Source organism: Balaenoptera borealis (genome assembly GCF_965194805.1).
Source record: "Balaenoptera borealis genome assembly, chromosome: 11".
In the NCBI taxonomy this organism is placed as follows: Eukaryota; Metazoa; Chordata; class Mammalia; order Artiodactyla; family Balaenopteridae; genus Balaenoptera; species Balaenoptera borealis.
In genome coordinates, this window is record NC_138868.1 from 38,707,395 (window position 1) to 38,724,999 (window position 17,605).

Sequence of the window (17,605 nt, forward strand, 5' to 3'; positions counted from 1 at the left end):
TGATCAGTGAAGATTCTATTTAAGCCTACCTTAACCATAGTGGAAACTGGATGCACTCTCCTGAGATTTTTCATAATTGATCCTACCAGATCTGTCACAGACAGTCCAACAGCCCAAGAGGTATACCCCTTCAGCTTGATAATCTCATAGGCACTACAGTTGTGGAAAGTAAGAAAATCAAATTCATGAGAAGTTGATTCAGAGAGAACATAATATTTTTCAAGCATCTGTTCTGAAGCAACCTACATGTCAATACCACTCTTAAAATTTTCTCAGAGATGTCTTCTTGAAATTATTTATGAATAGGCAATAAAATTTTCTATATTATTCTCATAAACTTCATTATTCACTTCAAATAATAATTCACACTTCATTTATCATAAAGGTGGAATATTAGGTCATTGTGTCACTCAAAATGAAACTTAGTTTTAAATTTTTTCTTAAATATCCAAACATAGAATCTGATCACCTTGAAAGTTAGCATATATATCTTGCTGACCACATAATATTGTTACTAAGGTGCCAATGTAAATTTAAATTTCATATAATTATAAGCCAAGTTACACATTTTTCCCAAGAATATATTATTAAATCAACAACATACTGAAGTATGGGGAAATGTTCATGATACATTTTCAAAGGAAAACAGCATAATCCTAAACATTATGTAATTTCTTATCTCAGCCTTGTAAAAAACATAATGCATTTTTATAGGAACTTTAGAATCATATCAATCCACCAAATTATTAATAGTGATTATTTTTGAGTGACAGGCTTACAGGTGAGATTATCTTCTTTTTAAAATTAATTAATTAATATTTTGGCTGCATTGAGTCTTCATTGCTGCACACGGGCTTTCTCTAGTTGCGGCGAGCGGGGGCTGCTCTTCATTGCGGTGTGTGGGCTTCTCATTGCAGTGGCTTCTCTTATTGCAGACCATAGGCTCTAGGCGCGTGGGCTCAGCAGTTGTGGCTCGTGGGCTCTAGAGTGCAGGCTCAGTAGTTGTGGCGCACGGGCTTAGTTGCTCCGCGGCATGTGGGATCTTCCCGGACTAGGGCTCGAACCCATGTCCCCTGCCTTGGCAGGCGGATTCTTAACCACTGCACCACCAGGGAAGCCCCGGGGTGACGTTATCTTCTTTATGCTTATGAATTTTCTTATTTTCTACAATAAATATGTATTTTATTTTTGCATTGCCACCAACAGCGATCTCGGGTTTGGATTGACAGTAAAACTCACAGGACAAAGAAGTTTTAACCTAGCTCTTAGTTTATATAGTTTTGAGAAAAGGATCCAGGACAAGAAACACAGAATGTACAGTATCATTATTTGTATCAGATGGTCTTGCAACTACCTAGGCACAGTTTCAAGGCCCCAGGACTGCACACAACACACTTGGTAGCAAATTACACTGATGTGTAAATGGACCAGCTCAACACAGGAAAGTTGGGCCTGGACTACACTTATTGTGGTGTCCTGTGATTTGACTATCAATCCAAAACCAGGGGCACTACTAGAGGCCATGAGGATTGATGTCAAAATTAAAATTAACTTTCAGATCCTCAATATAACCAAGACTCTGTGGGGTAAGTAAAAAGAAAGGAAGGAAAGTTTTGCCTAGAGATTGATTGACTAGTGGTGTATGAGTTGAAGAAAGCTTTGCAGTAGATAAGTGGGGACAAATCTTACCAGTAGAATCTGGATGACAGGCTTATCCTCTCAGGAATTAAAAAAAGGCCTTGAGAAAGAGAAGAGGGTTGAGAAGAAAATGGCTAAAAACATAATCCTTTAGTTGCTATTAACCATCCTAATGAAATTAAAACCGCTGGTGTAAAAAGGGAGGATAGAGAACAAGCAGTTTCAAGGCTGGTATTTTAAGACAAAAACTGACCCATGTTGTAAACTAAATGCTCTATTCAGAACCTGGAAAGACATCCTATTAAATCAGGATGTCACTCCCCTGCAATTGTTAGTTAGGCACTGGAAAATCAGAGGCTATAATATAAAAGAGTTGAGTCATTTTTAGATAAGTACCAGCAGTATCCTGAGGATTCTTTGTAACTATAAATCCTCTGCTAAATGAACAAGGGGCAAATAATTTAATGCTGGACACTGCATTGTTGAGAGGACTAACTGGAATGAGTACTGATCTGTAATGTGTTGCAGTGTTTGGTATTCAGATCATACAGGACTTCAGTGGAAAATGTGATCTTAATCACTATTCCCTTATAGCAATAGTGTTTCAAATGAAAAAGAAACTAACAGTCCCTGTAGTACAATCATCTGGGATTGGGCAGACAAAAGCCTAACACTGTGACCCCCCTATAAAGATGGGCTACTCCATGACATCTGGAAACCAGTATTGGCTAAAACATGTTCCTTAGTGGCTGGGTTATAACTGAGCCTCCAGATCAGTTAGATTCCTGCATTTACTGGGAAATGGCCTCTAGTGGTCCCTGTAACTGGAAATATATGGTACAATATATGGGTAAGGGACGTTTTTGTTAAGATATGAAATGATACTGTAATATTAACATAGGTTTCATTTGCTAGGCATTAATTTAATCTCTTATCCAAAGCTATGTGGCATAACAAAGGTTTGTAGGTCCCCTTAAGGAAATTTAAGAAAATGAAACATACCAATAAAAATTATCACAGTGAAAAGATATTTTGGGAGATTGACCTGAAACTTCCAATTGATGTGGAAATAGTTTGACTAGAAGAAGAAATAAATTTGCTTTAGAGAAACTGAACACACAAATGCATCTATCAATAACTTTAATAAGGTACAAGTGATAGTAAATAAAAGGGCAAAAAAAGATTGTCCAATTAGTTAAGAATTACCAAAACATCTGGTGAGGGATTTTGGTTACCTATTGGATCTTACAGATCCTGGTGATTATAGGTATACAAGCTTGTTTTTTTTCTATGTGTAAAATATTAGGACATGTTTGTCACAGGAACTATGAAGAATATATGATACAAAGATAATCACCCAGGTCATGGGTAAATGGTTAACAGCAGGTATGGACCCTTTCCAAAAAGGCAGGAGTATCTGGGAAGATGACTTTGAGTTGGCTTTTTCACAAAACAGTTTTCTAGGTTTAAAAATCTGTTAAATACTTGAGGATTCTAGGAAGATGGAGAAGTAGGAAGCACCAGGAATCTATCTCCCCAACTAGACAATTACTGCACTGCCAGAATCTGTCTGATATAACTTTTGGGGGAACTCTGGAGTCTTCTGAAAGCTTGAGATTTCCAGGGGAAGGTTTGTATGTTAAACTGTGGTTAATTTCAGCCAATTTCAGCCCTTAGCAGAGTAGCAGGGCTGTTTGCATGTACCCAAAGCAGTTTGTGCACAGCCTGTGAAAAGCACCCTTTCCTCCAAATATCAGAGATCTGTTCTCTAATGACTGATTACTGCTTCTGATGACAGAGGTGTAGACAAAGAGGGCAAAGCCATTGTTGTTGCACCTCCCCACAACTGTTGTAAGCCTCTCCCCCTCTGGCTAAAGTAACCTCCAAGGAATGTAAAGGGCAGGCACCCTTTCCCTTAATATTTCTTTTTCCCCTCTTGGGAGCCAGACATTAAAGACCAGAACATACAAAAGCAGTTGCATATTTGGGGGAAATTAGAAAGTAACCACGTATGCCCAGGGAAAAGCACAGGCCTAGAAACAACCTCAAAGACCTTAAGAGTACACCTCAGGTTGGTCCCTGGCACAGAAGCAGCCTTCAACAATCAAAAAACAAAAGCAATAACAATAACAACAAAAACCCAGCAAACCCTGGGGAAGGGATAGAATCTGATAAAATTGTCATATTATTAGATTCAAACATCCAGTTTTCAACAACAACAACAAAAAATCACAAGGCATACAAAGAAATATAAAAGTATGGCCCATTCAAAGGAAAAAATGAATCAACAGAAACTGTCCCTGGGGGAAAAAAAACTGATGGCAGATATACTAGACAAAGACTTTAAAACAACTGTCTTAAAGACACTCAAAGAACTAAAGGAAGATGTAGAGGAAGTCAAGAAAATGATGCGTGAACAAAATGGAAATATCAATAAAGAAATATAAAACCTAATAAGAACCCCCACCCCCAAAATTCTAGAGCTGAAAAGCACAATAACTGAAATGAAAAAAATCACTAGATGGACTAAAAAACAGATTTGAGCAGGCAGAAGACAGAATCAGCAAACTTGAAGATAGGACAATGGAAATTACTGACTGAGGAACAGAAAGAAAAAAAGACTGAAGAAAAGTGAAAAATAAGATCATCAGCAGATTTCTCACCAGAAACTTTGGAGGCCAGAAGGTACTGGGCAGATATATTTAAAGTGATAAAAAGAAAACAACTGTCAACCAAGAATCATATCTTATATCCAGCAAAATTGTTCTTCAAAAGTGAGGGAAAAATTAAGACTTTGCCAAAGAAACAAAAGCTGAGGGAGTTCATCACCACTAGACCAGTCCTGCAAGAAATACTCAAGGCAGTCCTGCAGGGTGAAATAAACAGTAACTTGAAGCCATGTGAAAAAATAAAGATCTCAGTAAAGGTAAATGCATGGGCAGTTATAAAAGCTAGTAATATTTTAACAATGGTTTATACTTATACTTTTTGTTTTCTGCATAATTTAAGAGACTAAATACATTTTTAAAAAATTAGTCTAAAAGCTAGTATTACTGTGACTTTGGTGTGTAACTCCCATTTTCAAATTTAAGAAACAACTGCATTTAAAAGAATTATTAGTTTATATTTTGGGGCAAACAGTGTGTAAAGATGCAATTTTGTGACATCAACGATCAAAAGAGGTGAGGATGGAACTATGAAGAAGCAGAGGTTTTGTATGTTATTGAAGTTAAGCTGGTAGAAATTCAAATAAGAGTATTATAACTTTAGGGTGCTAAAGGTAATCCCCCATGGCAACCAAAATGAAAATAGCTATAATAGCTATAGGATATATACAAAAGAAAATGAGACAGGAGTTTAAATATTTCACTACAAAAAATAAACACAAAAGAAGACAGTAATGCAGGAAATGAGAAACAAGAAGCTCTAAGGCATATAGAAAACAAATAGCGCAATGACAGAAGCCCCCCTTATCAGTAATTACTTTAAATGTAAACAAATTACACCCTCCAATCTAAAGAGACTGACAGAATGGATCAAAACACATGAGCCAAGTACATGCTGTCAACATGAAACTTACTTTAAAGCCAAAGACACAAATAGATTAAAAGTGAAAGAATGGAAAAAGATATTTTATGCAAATAGTAACCAAAAGGGAGCAGGGGTGGCTATACTAATGTCAGATAAAATAGACTTCAAATCAAAAAAGTTTACAATAGGCAAAGAAGGACATTACATACTAATTAGAGGTTCAAGAAAGAAAATGAAAGAAAATAAAACAATAATTATAAACATGTATGCATCTAATAGCAGACCATCGTGAAGCAAAAACTGACAAAATTGAAGGGAGAAATAGACAGTTCTACAATAACAATTGAAGACTTCAATACCTGACTTTCAATAATGGATAGATCAATCAAACAGAAGGTAAGTAAGGAAATAGAGAGTTCAACACCATAGACCAACTAGATCTAACAGACAAACAGAACACTTTACCCAACAACAACAGCATCTACATTCTCCTCAAGTGCACATGGGATATTTTCGAGAATAGACCATACGTTATGCCACAAATTAAGTCTCAATAGATTTAAAAAGACAGGCATCATACAAAGTATATTCTCTGACACAACAAGGTGAATTTAGAAATCAGTAACAGAAGTAACACTGGAAAATTCACAAATTTGTGGAAATTAAAAAGCACACTCTATAACAGCCTAATGGATCAAAGAAGAAAGCACAATGGAAATTAGGAAATACCTAGAGATGAATGAAAATGAAAACATAACATAAAACTTATTGGTCAGAGAGAAAGCAGTGCTAAAGGGTAAACTTATAGCCATATATGCTTACATTAAAAAACAAGAAAGATGTCAAATTAACAATCTAATGTTACAACTTAAGGAACTAGAAAAAAAAGAACAAATTAAACCCAAATCTAGCAAATGGAAGTAAATAATAAAGATCAGAAATAACAAAACAGAGAATGGAAAAACAATAGAAAAAAATCAATGGTTCTTTGAAAAGATCAACAAATTGACAACTTTTAGCTAGATGAATTAAGAAAAAAGAGAGAAGACTCAAATTACTAAAATCAGAAATGAAAGTGGAGCCATTATTACTGATTCTAAGCATTACCCATTTACCAAGGCCAGACAAAGTCAGTATAAGAAAAAAACTAGAGGCAGAGGCACCACACAGGCCCGGGCAAGCTTCTGGGTTGGAGCTGCACGCCATGGCCTAGCATGTCGAAAGCGGGTGAGGAGCAGCCCATGGAGACAACGGGCGCCACCAACAACGGACACGAGGCCACCCCCGAAGGCGAGTCGCCGGCCGGCACCGGGGTCGTGGCAAGTGCTGAAGGCGGGAGCACAGCGCCCCAGGCTAGCAACCAGAATGGCAAGGAAGGCAACTAGATAAACGCCAGCAAGAACGAGAAGGATGTGGGAAAACTGTTCATTGGTGGCCTGAGCTGGGATACCAGCAAAAAGGACCTAAAGGACTATTTTACCAAATTTGGAGAGGTCGTTGACTGTACAATACAAATGGATCCCAACACTGGCTGGTCAAGAGGGTTTGGGTTTATCCTCTTCAAAGGTGCAGCCAGTGTGGAGAAGGTTCTAGATCAGAAGGAGCACAGACTGGATGGCTGTGTCACTGACCCCAAAAAAGCCATGGCCATGAAGAAAGAGCCAGTAAAGAAAATTTTTGTGGGGGGTCTGAATCCTGAAGCCACTGAGGAGAAGATCAGGGAGTACGTCGGCGAGTTTGGGGAGATTGAAGCCATTGAGCTTCCAATGGATCCAAAGTCGAACAAAAGACGAGCCTTTGTTTTTACCACCTTTAAAGAAGAGGAACCTGTGAAGAAAGTTCTGGAGAAAAAGTTCCACACCATCAGCAGAAGTAAGTGTGAAATCAAGGTGGCTCAGCCCAAAGAGGTTTATCAACAGCAGCAGTATGGCTCTGGGGGCCATGGGGGTGGCAACCAAGGGAACCGAGGCAGCGGTGGTGGTGGTGGAAGTGGAGGAGGTCAGAGTCAGAGTAGGAATCAGGGCTATGGCAGCTACTGGAACCAGGGCTACAGCTACCAGCAGGACTATGGACCCAGCTATGTCAGCTGTGACTACTCACCTTATGGCTATTAGGCCCCGGCTACGACTACAGTCAGGGTGGTACAAATTTTGGGAAAAGCCAGCAACACGGTGGCCATTAGAATAACTACAAGCCATACTGAGGCTTTGGCAGGAGTGCTCGACTGACCACACACACTTTGGATATCAAGTGAACACAATTATGTACCAAATTTCACTTGGCAAACTTTCTATGGCCTTTCCCATGTGCATCTTATTTAAAATTTCCCCCCTGGAAATCACTCTTCTATTTAATATTTCCAGAGCTCTAGTTATTTTAGGCAGTGAGCCTGTGGTGTCTCAAGAGGCCAGAGGGGCATTATGGGCTCATTTTTATTACCAGGTTACCCAGAACCAGATTGGAGTGTCTGCTTCCTGCTGCCGCTCTGCAGCCTGGACCTGTGGACCCTGGTTGTAAAGAGTAAATTGTATCTTAGGAAAAAAAAAAGAAAGAAGAGAAAAAAGAACTAGAGACCATTATCCCTTATGAACAATGAGGCAAAAATCCTCAACAAAATACTAGCAAACCAAATTCAACAGTATTTAATGGATTATACACCATGATTTATTCCTGGAATGCAAGGATGGTTCAACATACCAAAATCCACCAATGTAATACACCACATTAAGAGAATAAAGGAGGAAAACCACATTATTATCTCAACTGATGCATAAAAATCGTTTGACAAAATTCAACACCTTTTCATGATAAAAACACTCAAGAAACTAGGAATAGAAGGAAACTACCTCAACATAATAAAAGCCATATATGAAAAACCCACAGTGAAGGTCATACTCAACAGTGAAAAACTAAAAGCTTTTCCTTTAAGGTCAGGAATAAGGCAAGGATGCTCACTTTTGCCACTTCCATTCAACACAGTATTGCAAGTTCTATCCAGAGCAATTAGGTAAGAAAGAGAAATAAAAGGCATTCAAATTGGAAAGGAAGAAATGAAAGTATCTCTACTTATAGATGACATGATCTTACATGCAGAAAACTGTAAAGATTCTATACACACACAAAAAAAAACTGCTGAACTAATAAATGAATTTGGTAAAGTAGCAGGATACAAAGTCAACATTAAAAAATTGCATTTCTATATAATGACAATGAACAATCTGAAAAGGAAATTAAGAAATCAATCCCATTTACAATAGCATCAAAAAGAATAAAATACTTAGGAATTAACTTAACCAAGGAGGTGAAAGACTTGTACAATGAAAACCATAAAACTTTGCTGAAAGAAATTAAAGAAGACATAAATAAATGGAAACACATCTTATGTTCATGGATTGGAGACTTAATATTATTAAGATGTTAATACTACCCCAAACCATCTATAGATTCAGTGAAATTCCCATCAAATTCCCAAAGATATTTTTTGCAGAAGTAGAAAAACCCACCCTAAAATTCATATGGAATCTCAAGAGACTCTAAAGAGCCAAAACAATCTTGAAAGCTGAAGGACTCACACTACCTGATTTCAAAACTTACTACAAAGCTACAGTAATCAAAACTGTATAGTACTGGTATCAAGACAAACATACAGACCCAATGGGATAGAATAGAAAGCCCAGAAATAAACCTACATATCTGACATTCAACTGATTTTCAAAAAGTGTGCCAAGACCATTGAATGGGAAAAGGGCAGTCTTTTCAACAAATGGTGCTGGAGAAACTGGATATCCACGTGCAAAAGATTAAAACTAAACCCTGACATAACAGCATTTACAAAAATGAATTCAAAATGAATCAAAGATCTGAATGTAAGACCTAAAACTATGATACTCTTACATGAAAACATAGGGCAAAAGCTTCACGACATTGCATTTGGCAATGATTTCTTGGACAGAACACAAAAGGTAACAAGAGAAAAAACAGACAAATGGATTTCATGAAAATTTTTAAGTTTTGCACATCAAAGACACTATAAAAAGAGTAAAAAAAGAACCTATGGAATGGAAGAAAATATTTGTAAGTTATCTGATGAGAGATTAATATCCAGAATATAGACAGGACTCTTAAAACTCAACAACAACAACAATAACAACAAAACAAACAACCCAATTCAAAAGTGGGCAAAAGACTTGAACAGACATTTCTCCAAAGAAGATATACAGATGGCCTATTAGCACATGACAAAATGCTCAGCATCACTAATTAGGGAAATGCAAACCAAAACTACAATGAGATACCACCTCACATCCATTAGGATGACTACTATCAAGCAGAAAACAACAGGGCTTCCCTGGTGGCACAGTGGTTGGGAGTCCGCCTGCCAGTGCGGGGGACACGGGTTCGAGCCCTGGTCTGGGAAGATCCCGCATGCCGCGGAGCGACTGGGCCCGTGAGCCACAACTGCTGAGCCTGTGCGTCTGGAGCCTGTGCTCCGCAACAAGAGATGCCGCAATAGTGAGAGGCCCACGCACCGCGATGAAGAGTGGCCCCCGCTTGCCGCAACTAGAGAAAGCCCTCGCACAGAAAGGAAGACCCAACACAGCCAAAAATAAATTAATTAATTTAAAAAAAATAAAATAAAGAGAAAAAAAAAAGAAAACAACAAGTGTTGGTGAGGATTTGGAGAAATTGGAATTCCTGTACACTACTAGTAGGAATGTAAAATGGTATAGCCACTGTGGAAAACAGTATGGTGATTCCTCAAAAAAACTAAAAATCGAATTACCACATGATACAGCAATTCCACTTATGGGTATATACCCAAAAGAACTGAAAGCAGGATCTTGTACACCCATGTTCATAGCAGCATTATTCACAATAGCTAAAGCATGGAAGCAACCCAAGAGTCCATCAAGAGACGAATGGGGCTTCCCTGGTGGCGCAGTGGTTGAGAATCTGCCTGCCAATGCAGGGGACACGGGTTCGAGCCCTGGTCTGGGAAGATCCCACATGCTGCGGAGCAACTAGGCCCGTGAGCCACAATTACTGAGCCTGCGCGTCTGGAGCCTGTGCTCCGCAACAAGAGAGGCCGCGATAATGAAAGGCCCACGCACCGCGATGAAGAGTGGCCCCCACTTGCCGCAACTAGAGAAAGCCCTCGCACAGAAACGAAGACCCAACACAGCCATAAATAAAATAAATAAATTAATTTAAAAAAAGAGACGAATGGATAAGCAATATGTGGTATATTTACATACAATAGAATATCATTCAGCTTAAAAAGGAAACTCTGACATATGCTATAACACGGATGAACCTTAAGGACATTATGCTAAGTGAAATAAACTAGCCACGAAAAGACAAATACTGTATGATTTCACTTATATGATAGAGTAGTCAAAATCATAGAAACAGAAAGTAGAAAGGTGGTAGCCAGCGCCTGGGGTGAGGGATTAATGGGGAGGGATTGTTTCATGGATACAGAGTTTCAGTCTTAAATTATGAAGAGTTATGAGATGGATGGTGGTATGGTTACAGAAGATTATGAATGGTTTTTATACCATTGAACTATACACTTAAAATGATTAAGATGGTAAATTTTATGTTATGTGTATTTTATCACAATTAAAGAAATAGGAAAAAAAATAAAATACATAAATTATTTATGTATAAATTATTTAAGATAAATGTGGAATAGTAATCGTAATGGAACAAGGTTATCAGCATTGCATATTATGTAACTCTTTTTTAAAAAAATTTATTTATTTATTTATATTTGGCTGCGTTGGGTCTTCATTTATTTATTTTTGGCTGCATTGGGTTTTCATTGCTACGCGCGGGCTTTCTCTAGTTGTGGAGAGCAGGGGCTACTCTTTGTTGCGGTGTGCGGGCTTCTCATTGCGGTGGCTTCTCTTGTTGTGGAGCACAGGCTTTAGGCATGCGGGCTTCAGTAGTTGTGGCACGTGAGCTCAGTAGTTGTGGCACACGGGCTTAGTTGCTCTGCGGCATGTGGGATCTTCCCAGACAAGGGATCGAAACTGTGTCCTCTGCATTGACAGGCAGATTCTTATCCACTGCGCCACCTGGGAAGCCCTATGTAACTCTTGATGTGTGCATTGCACCAGGACTAGAAGACTGGGAACAAGCATGCAAATCCTGAGACCTATGTGACAAGAACTGTATTAAAAACTGCTGGGACACAAAGGCAGTGGCTTTCCTGTGCTGGGGTAGTCTGCTCTCATCCGTTGCAACTGAGTGTGCCCCCTATAGTGATGGGGCCTGGAAGCTACACCTTAGCATTTGAAACACCTCCTGAAGTAAATGCTAATATTCCATACTGTGTTTTCTGTCCAGTATCCTTTCACTAAGCTAGATAAACTTAATGCTAGATTAAAGTCTATTATGTACTGTTAGTTTGACAGTCTGAACTCTAGACCACTATCGGTAGCCATGTACAATACTCATTTTATTTTATTTTTTGTAATTGTGGTAAAATTTGCCATTTAAACCATTTTAAGCATACAGTTCAATGGCATTAAGTACTTAAACAATGTTTTACCACCATTACCACCATCCTCTCCAGAACTTTTTCATCTTCCCAAACTGAAACTCTATACCCACTAAAGGGGTCATGTGCTTTAAGATCAGAAAATAATATAATTTATTTTTTTTAACTAAAAGTCATGTAGAGAATAAAACTAACCCATAATAACTTTTTTGTTATATTGTGTGCCTTTTTAGTCTCTGCCCTAATTCTTATACATTTTTGTAGGGTTGCTATCATAAATATACATTCAATAGACATGTGCTTTTGTAGATTTAATATTCCAGTTTTGAATATCCAAAAGTGATTTCTAAGTTCTATAATTTTACTAATATGTATCTTGTTTAAAGCATGAAGGAGAATCATGTATGCTATTCAGGGGATGTGTACAGAGTCAGACACTTCATTTATAAGTAAACCTAATTAGTTAACTTCTGATCATCTGCATCAGTTTCATGTTTCTTTTCATCAAGTCTTTTGAACTTAATCAGTTAATTAATCAGTTCTGGGTACCATTCTAAGCATTCTACACGTACTAAGTCATTTACTCTTCATAATAGCCCTCTAAGGTTGGCTCTATTACTATCCTCATTTTAAATATGAGGAAACTGAGCTTTCAATATTTTAAATAACCTCCCAATATCACACCACTAATAAATGGTGAAGCCAGGTTTGAAAAATCCTGAGCAACGTGGTTCCAAAGTCCATGCTCCTAATCACTATGCTATATTGCTCTCAAACATATATGACTTCTTATGAAGTGAGAAGTGTATTTTTCGATTTGAACAATGCTCCCCAAAAGAAAGCTATGCATTATGTATATCTGAATTTGGGGATTTTCAGAATGTTATTTATCTCACAAAAAGCAGAGATCAACTTTTATACTTTTTGTCTGCAAAATTTGTTCTTACAATAGATTATTAAGGCACTAAGAAAGTGAATGACTAATGTTACCTTCCAACAACTTGCTTATGGATATTTTTCCACTGGTCCTTGTCTGAATCAGTTCCTAACTTAGGGTCTAGAGTCTTCAGAGCAACACCAGCAACGTTTACTCCACTCCATAAGGGCACTGAAAGAAATAAATCTCAGAAGGAACTCTTCTTGCCAGTACTGCATCAGTTGTTTAAGTTCAGTGGGTTTTTTAAGAATAAAGTTAGGTTACTACCTTACGCCATATATAAAAATAAGTTTCAAATAGACAAAAGAGGTAAATGTAAAAAATAAAATTATAAAGCATTATAAAACATGTAGTAGAATTTACTTGTAATTGTGTAATAAGGAGGCATTTTAAGCAAGACACAAATATAGAATCCACAAAGAAAATAATCTATAAGAAATGATAAAATATTATAAGAGGGAAAAGAGCAATAAATTAATACCATACTATTAAACCATACATGGTTTTTTAAAAATAAAATCATGGAATACTAAATGGGAGAAATTAAAACATATCTGGCAAAATAACTTTTTTTTTAAATATAAATTTATTTATTTATTTATTTATTTATTTATTTATTTTTGGCTGTGTTGGGTCTTAGTTGCTGCACGCGGGCTTTCTCTAGTTGCGGTGAGCGGGGGCTACTCTTCGTTGCAGTGTGCAGGCTTCTCACTGTGGTGGCTTCTCTTGTTCTGAAGCACGGGCTCTAGGCGCACAGGCTTCAGTAGTTGTGGCACGTGGGCTCAGTAGTTGTGGCTCACGAGCTCTAGAGCACAGGCTCAGTAGTTGTGGCGCACGGGCTTAGTTGCTCTGTGGCACGTGGGATCTTCCCGGACCAGGGCTCGAACCCGTGTCCCCTGCATTGGTAGGCAGATTCTTAACCACTGCACCACCTGGGAAGCCCACAAAATTACTTTTAATAATTTTCAGGAGGAAGAGCTAAGACAATAACACATGCCAACAGGGTCAAATTAAGGCACTAGTCAAAGAAATATTTGTTTAAGTCAAATCAAAAGTATTTATTATACTACGACCCTTGAAGTATAAAGAAAAGAGAAGGGCTCATTAAATGTTTTGAATAAACAAATGGATGATTGAATAAATGAACAAATGGTGCCTATTCTCAACAAGTCTATTGGCATTATGGAAAGAAGACTTACACATATGACATAATTAGAGAACACTGTAAGTATAAAGTTCTAATTGTATAGAAGAGATTAAATGTTTAAGTTAAAAAAAGAAAATGGTTCGTGTGACCTAAGTAATAGCTTAAATCACATATTAAGCAATTTTATTTCTATGAAAAGTCAGGGAAAAACAAATCTATACAGTCAGAAAGTAGATTAATGGTTGCCTGGGGCTAGAGTGGGGGTGAGTGCAGGAGTGGGAGTTTTTTGGGGTGATGAAAATTTTCTACAATTAGATTGTGGTGACAGTTGCACAACTCTGAATAAAAAGCCAGTGAATAATACACTTTAAATGGGTAAAGTTTATGGGATGTGTTTTATATCTTAATAACTCTGTTTTTAAAATCACAATGAAACTGCTCCAGACAAACACTCGTTGACTTTTAAAATAGCTATATGGGCTTCCCTGGTGGCGCAGTGGTTGAGAGTCTGCCTGCCAATGCAGGAGACACGGGTTCGCGCCCTGGTCTGGGAAGATCCCACATGCCGCGGAGCAGCTGGGCCCGTGAGCCACAATTACTGAGCCTGTGCGTCTGGAGCCTGTGCTCTGCAACAAGAGAGGCCGCGATAGTGAGAGGCCCGTGCACCGCGATGAAGAGTGGCCCCCGCTTGCCGCAACTAGAGAAAGCCCTCGCACAGAAACGAAGACCCAACACAGCCATAAATAAATAAATAAATAAATAAATAAATAAAATTTTAAAATAGCTATATGCTCTATGCACTATTTTATAAGAGGTAGCTAAATCAATGACACAAAAGACTGAAAGTAAAGGAATAGAAAAAGTTAGTAATATGCCAAAAAAATAAGTGCTGTACAGCTATATTTAAGGAAAAAAAGCATTATTAAAGATAAGAAGTGTGATAATATAATGATAATGAGTTTACACTTACCACTTGAATCACCATGTTCTCCAATAATCCAACCATGGCAGCTTGTGGGATGTACACCCAACTTCTCTCCAATTAGGTAACGAAAACGGGCAGAGTCTAGATTACAACCACTTCCAATTACACGAGTTGCAGGTAAGCCACTTATCTTCCAGACAACGTAAGTCAAAATATCCACTAGGAAGAAAAATTTCTTGTTAGAAAAAGATTCATAGTAACTTCCTTTTACAATTTGATTTTTTGAATAGATAGACCAATTGTCTTAGAATCAGATACAGATTCATTACAGAGTTCAAAATGAAGCAAATCAACAAAAACAAAAAGATAATCTCTCAACGGGTTTTTAAAAGATTAAATTATTCACCATCAGAATTTTAAAACAAAAGATTCTTTTTTGAAATAACATATGTGCCTACCTGTATACTTAATAATCAGTGAATTATACCTCTTTAAGATCACCTAGATTTTTCCTCTCCATCACCACAGCCTCATCTAAACTATCAGAATCTCCTACCTAGAATAAGGTCACGTGCAGGCTTAGGGCTGTATGCAGGTGAGTGCATGCTCAGGAAAAACATGAGAAGATCCTAAACTTTAGCTCTGTCTAACCATGAGGCTCTGTGAAAGCAGGAAGTGAAGGCTAAGGCACAGTTATAAACTGCCTGGCTAAGTGTTGAAGGCATGCCCCAACTTGCACACAGAGCCTTCCAGCAAAGACTGGGAGATATCTTTTGGTTCCAAATATTTAAGGAAAGTTCTGTCCAATCACTGGCTGACAACTAAACAAATAGAACAAAGGCTTCTGTGTTCATGTGTAATAAAGAATACAGATGACAGAATTAATTCATAAAAGTCATGAAACAAACAAACTACAAGCATCAGCAAAGCAAACCCTGGGAGGGAAGAATTTGACTTACAGAGTTTTCTTGCTATACATTTTTTTTTTGCTATACATTTTTAATGTCCAGTTTTCAACAAAATAATTATGAGGCATTAAACAAAATAAGGAAATATGGATCATACAAAGGAAAAAAAGCAATCAATAGAAACTGTCCCTGAGTAAGCCCAGATATTGAACAACTATCCTATCTTCAAGTCCACTGATTCTTTCTTCTGCCTTCTCAATCTGCTGTTTTGCCCCTCCAGTTAATTTTCACTTCAGTTAAGTTTTTAACCTCAGAATTTCTATTCAGTTTTTAAAAAATAATTTCTATCTATTAATATTCACTATTTGGTGAGACATCAGTCTCATATTTCCTTTTGTTCTTTAGACATTGTTTGCTTTAATTCTTTAAACATAGTTAAAACAGCTGATGTAAAGTATTTGATAAATCTTTATTCAATTACTCTGGCTAGAATTTCTAGCATGATGTTGAACAGAAGTGGTGAAAGGAAGCCTCACTGCCTCGTTCCTGGTCTCAGGGGGAAAACCATTTAGTCTTTCACCACTGAGTATAAGCCGAGCTGTGGGTTTTTCATAAATATCTTTTATGAGGTTGAAGAAATTTCCTTTTATTCATAAGTTTACTAAGAGATTATTTTTCAAAATCATAATTCAGTGTAGAATTTTCTTTAATGTTTTTTCTGCATTATTGGCCCTTTTATCATTATATAATATTCTTCTTTGTCTCCATTATTGGCCCTTTTATCATTATATAATATTCTTCTTTGTCTCCAGCAATAATTTTTGTCTTAAAGTCTAATTTCTGTGATATCAGTATAGCCACTCCAGCTCTCTTTTGGTTCCTGTTTGTATGAAATATCTTTTTCTATCCTTTTACTTTCAGCTTATTTGTGTCTTCAGTTTTTTTTCCCTTTTTTTTCAATTTTTATTGGAGTACAGTTGATTTATAGTGTTGTGTTAGTTTCAGGCATACAGCAAAGTGAATCAGTTATACATATACATATATCCACTCTTGTTTTTTTTTGTTGTTGTTTAGATTCTTTTCCCATATAGTCCATTACAGAGTACTGAGTAGAGTTCCTTGTGCTATACAGCAGGTTCTTATTAGTTATCTATTTAATATATAGCAGTGTGTATATGTCAATCCCAGTCTCCCAATTTATCCCTCCCCTCCCCTTCTACTCTGGTAACCATAAGTTTGTTTTCTACATCCATGACTTTACTCCTGTTTTGTAAATAAGTTCATTTGTACTCTTTTTTTTTTTTTTTAGATTCCACATATAAGCGATATCATATGATACTGGTTTTTCTGTGTCTGACTTACTTCATTCAGTATGACAATCTCTAGGTCCACCCATGTTGCTGCAAATGGCATTATTTTGTTCTTTTTTATGGCTGAGTAATATTCCATTGTATATATGTGCCACATCTTCTTTATCCATTCCTCTGTTGATGGACATTTAGGTTGCTTCCATGTCCTGGCTATTGTAAATAGTGCTGCAGTGAACACTGGGGTGCATGTATCTTTTCAAATTACAGTTTTCTCTGGGTATATGCACAAGAGTGGGATTGCTGGGTCATACGGTATTTCTATTTTTAGTATTTTAAAGAACCTCCATACTGTTCTCCATAGTGGCTGTACCAATTTACATTCCCACCAACAGTGTAGGAGGGCTCCCTTTTCTCCACACCCTCTCCAGCATTTACTGTCTGCAGATTTTGTGTCTTTAAATCTAAAGTGAGCCACTTATAATTAGGCAAGAAAAAGAAATAAAACACATCCATATTGGAAATGAAGAAGTAAAACTATCTCTATCTGCAGGTGACATCATCCTATATATGGAAATCCTAAAGAATACACAAACACACAGGCACCAAAAAAACCTATTAGAGCTAACAAATAAATTCAGTAAAGTTGCAGGATACAAGATCAACACTCAAAAATCAGTTGTATTTCTATACACCAGCAATGAACT

The 17,605-nt window shown here is 37.3% G+C and overlaps 1 protein-coding gene and 1 pseudogene across 2 annotated transcripts in view; one reads left to right on the plus strand and one right to left on the minus strand.

Annotated features, from left to right (window-relative positions):
* Positions 1-12,657, plus strand: part of LOC309605991 (heterogeneous nuclear ribonucleoprotein A/B pseudogene) — a 62,448-nt pseudogene extending 49,791 nt beyond the window's left edge. The window contains exon 2 of the transcript XR_014249634.1: positions 994-12,657. The product of XR_014249634.1 is annotated as a heterogeneous nuclear ribonucleoprotein A/B pseudogene (transcript). The remainder of the gene's footprint in view (positions 1-993) is intronic.
* LOC309606016 (L-lactate dehydrogenase C chain) overlaps positions 1-17,605 on the minus strand; it is a 59,194-nt gene that overhangs the window by 12,778 nt on the left and 28,811 nt on the right. The window contains exons 4-6 of the mRNA XM_082342542.1: positions 14,729-14,902; positions 12,665-12,782; positions 30-153 (exon numbers count right to left, since the gene is read on the minus strand). Coding sequence (XP_082198668.1) covers positions 30-153; positions 12,665-12,782; positions 14,729-14,902 — 416 coding nt within the window. The remainder of the gene's footprint in view (positions 1-29; positions 154-12,664; positions 12,783-14,728; positions 14,903-17,605) is intronic.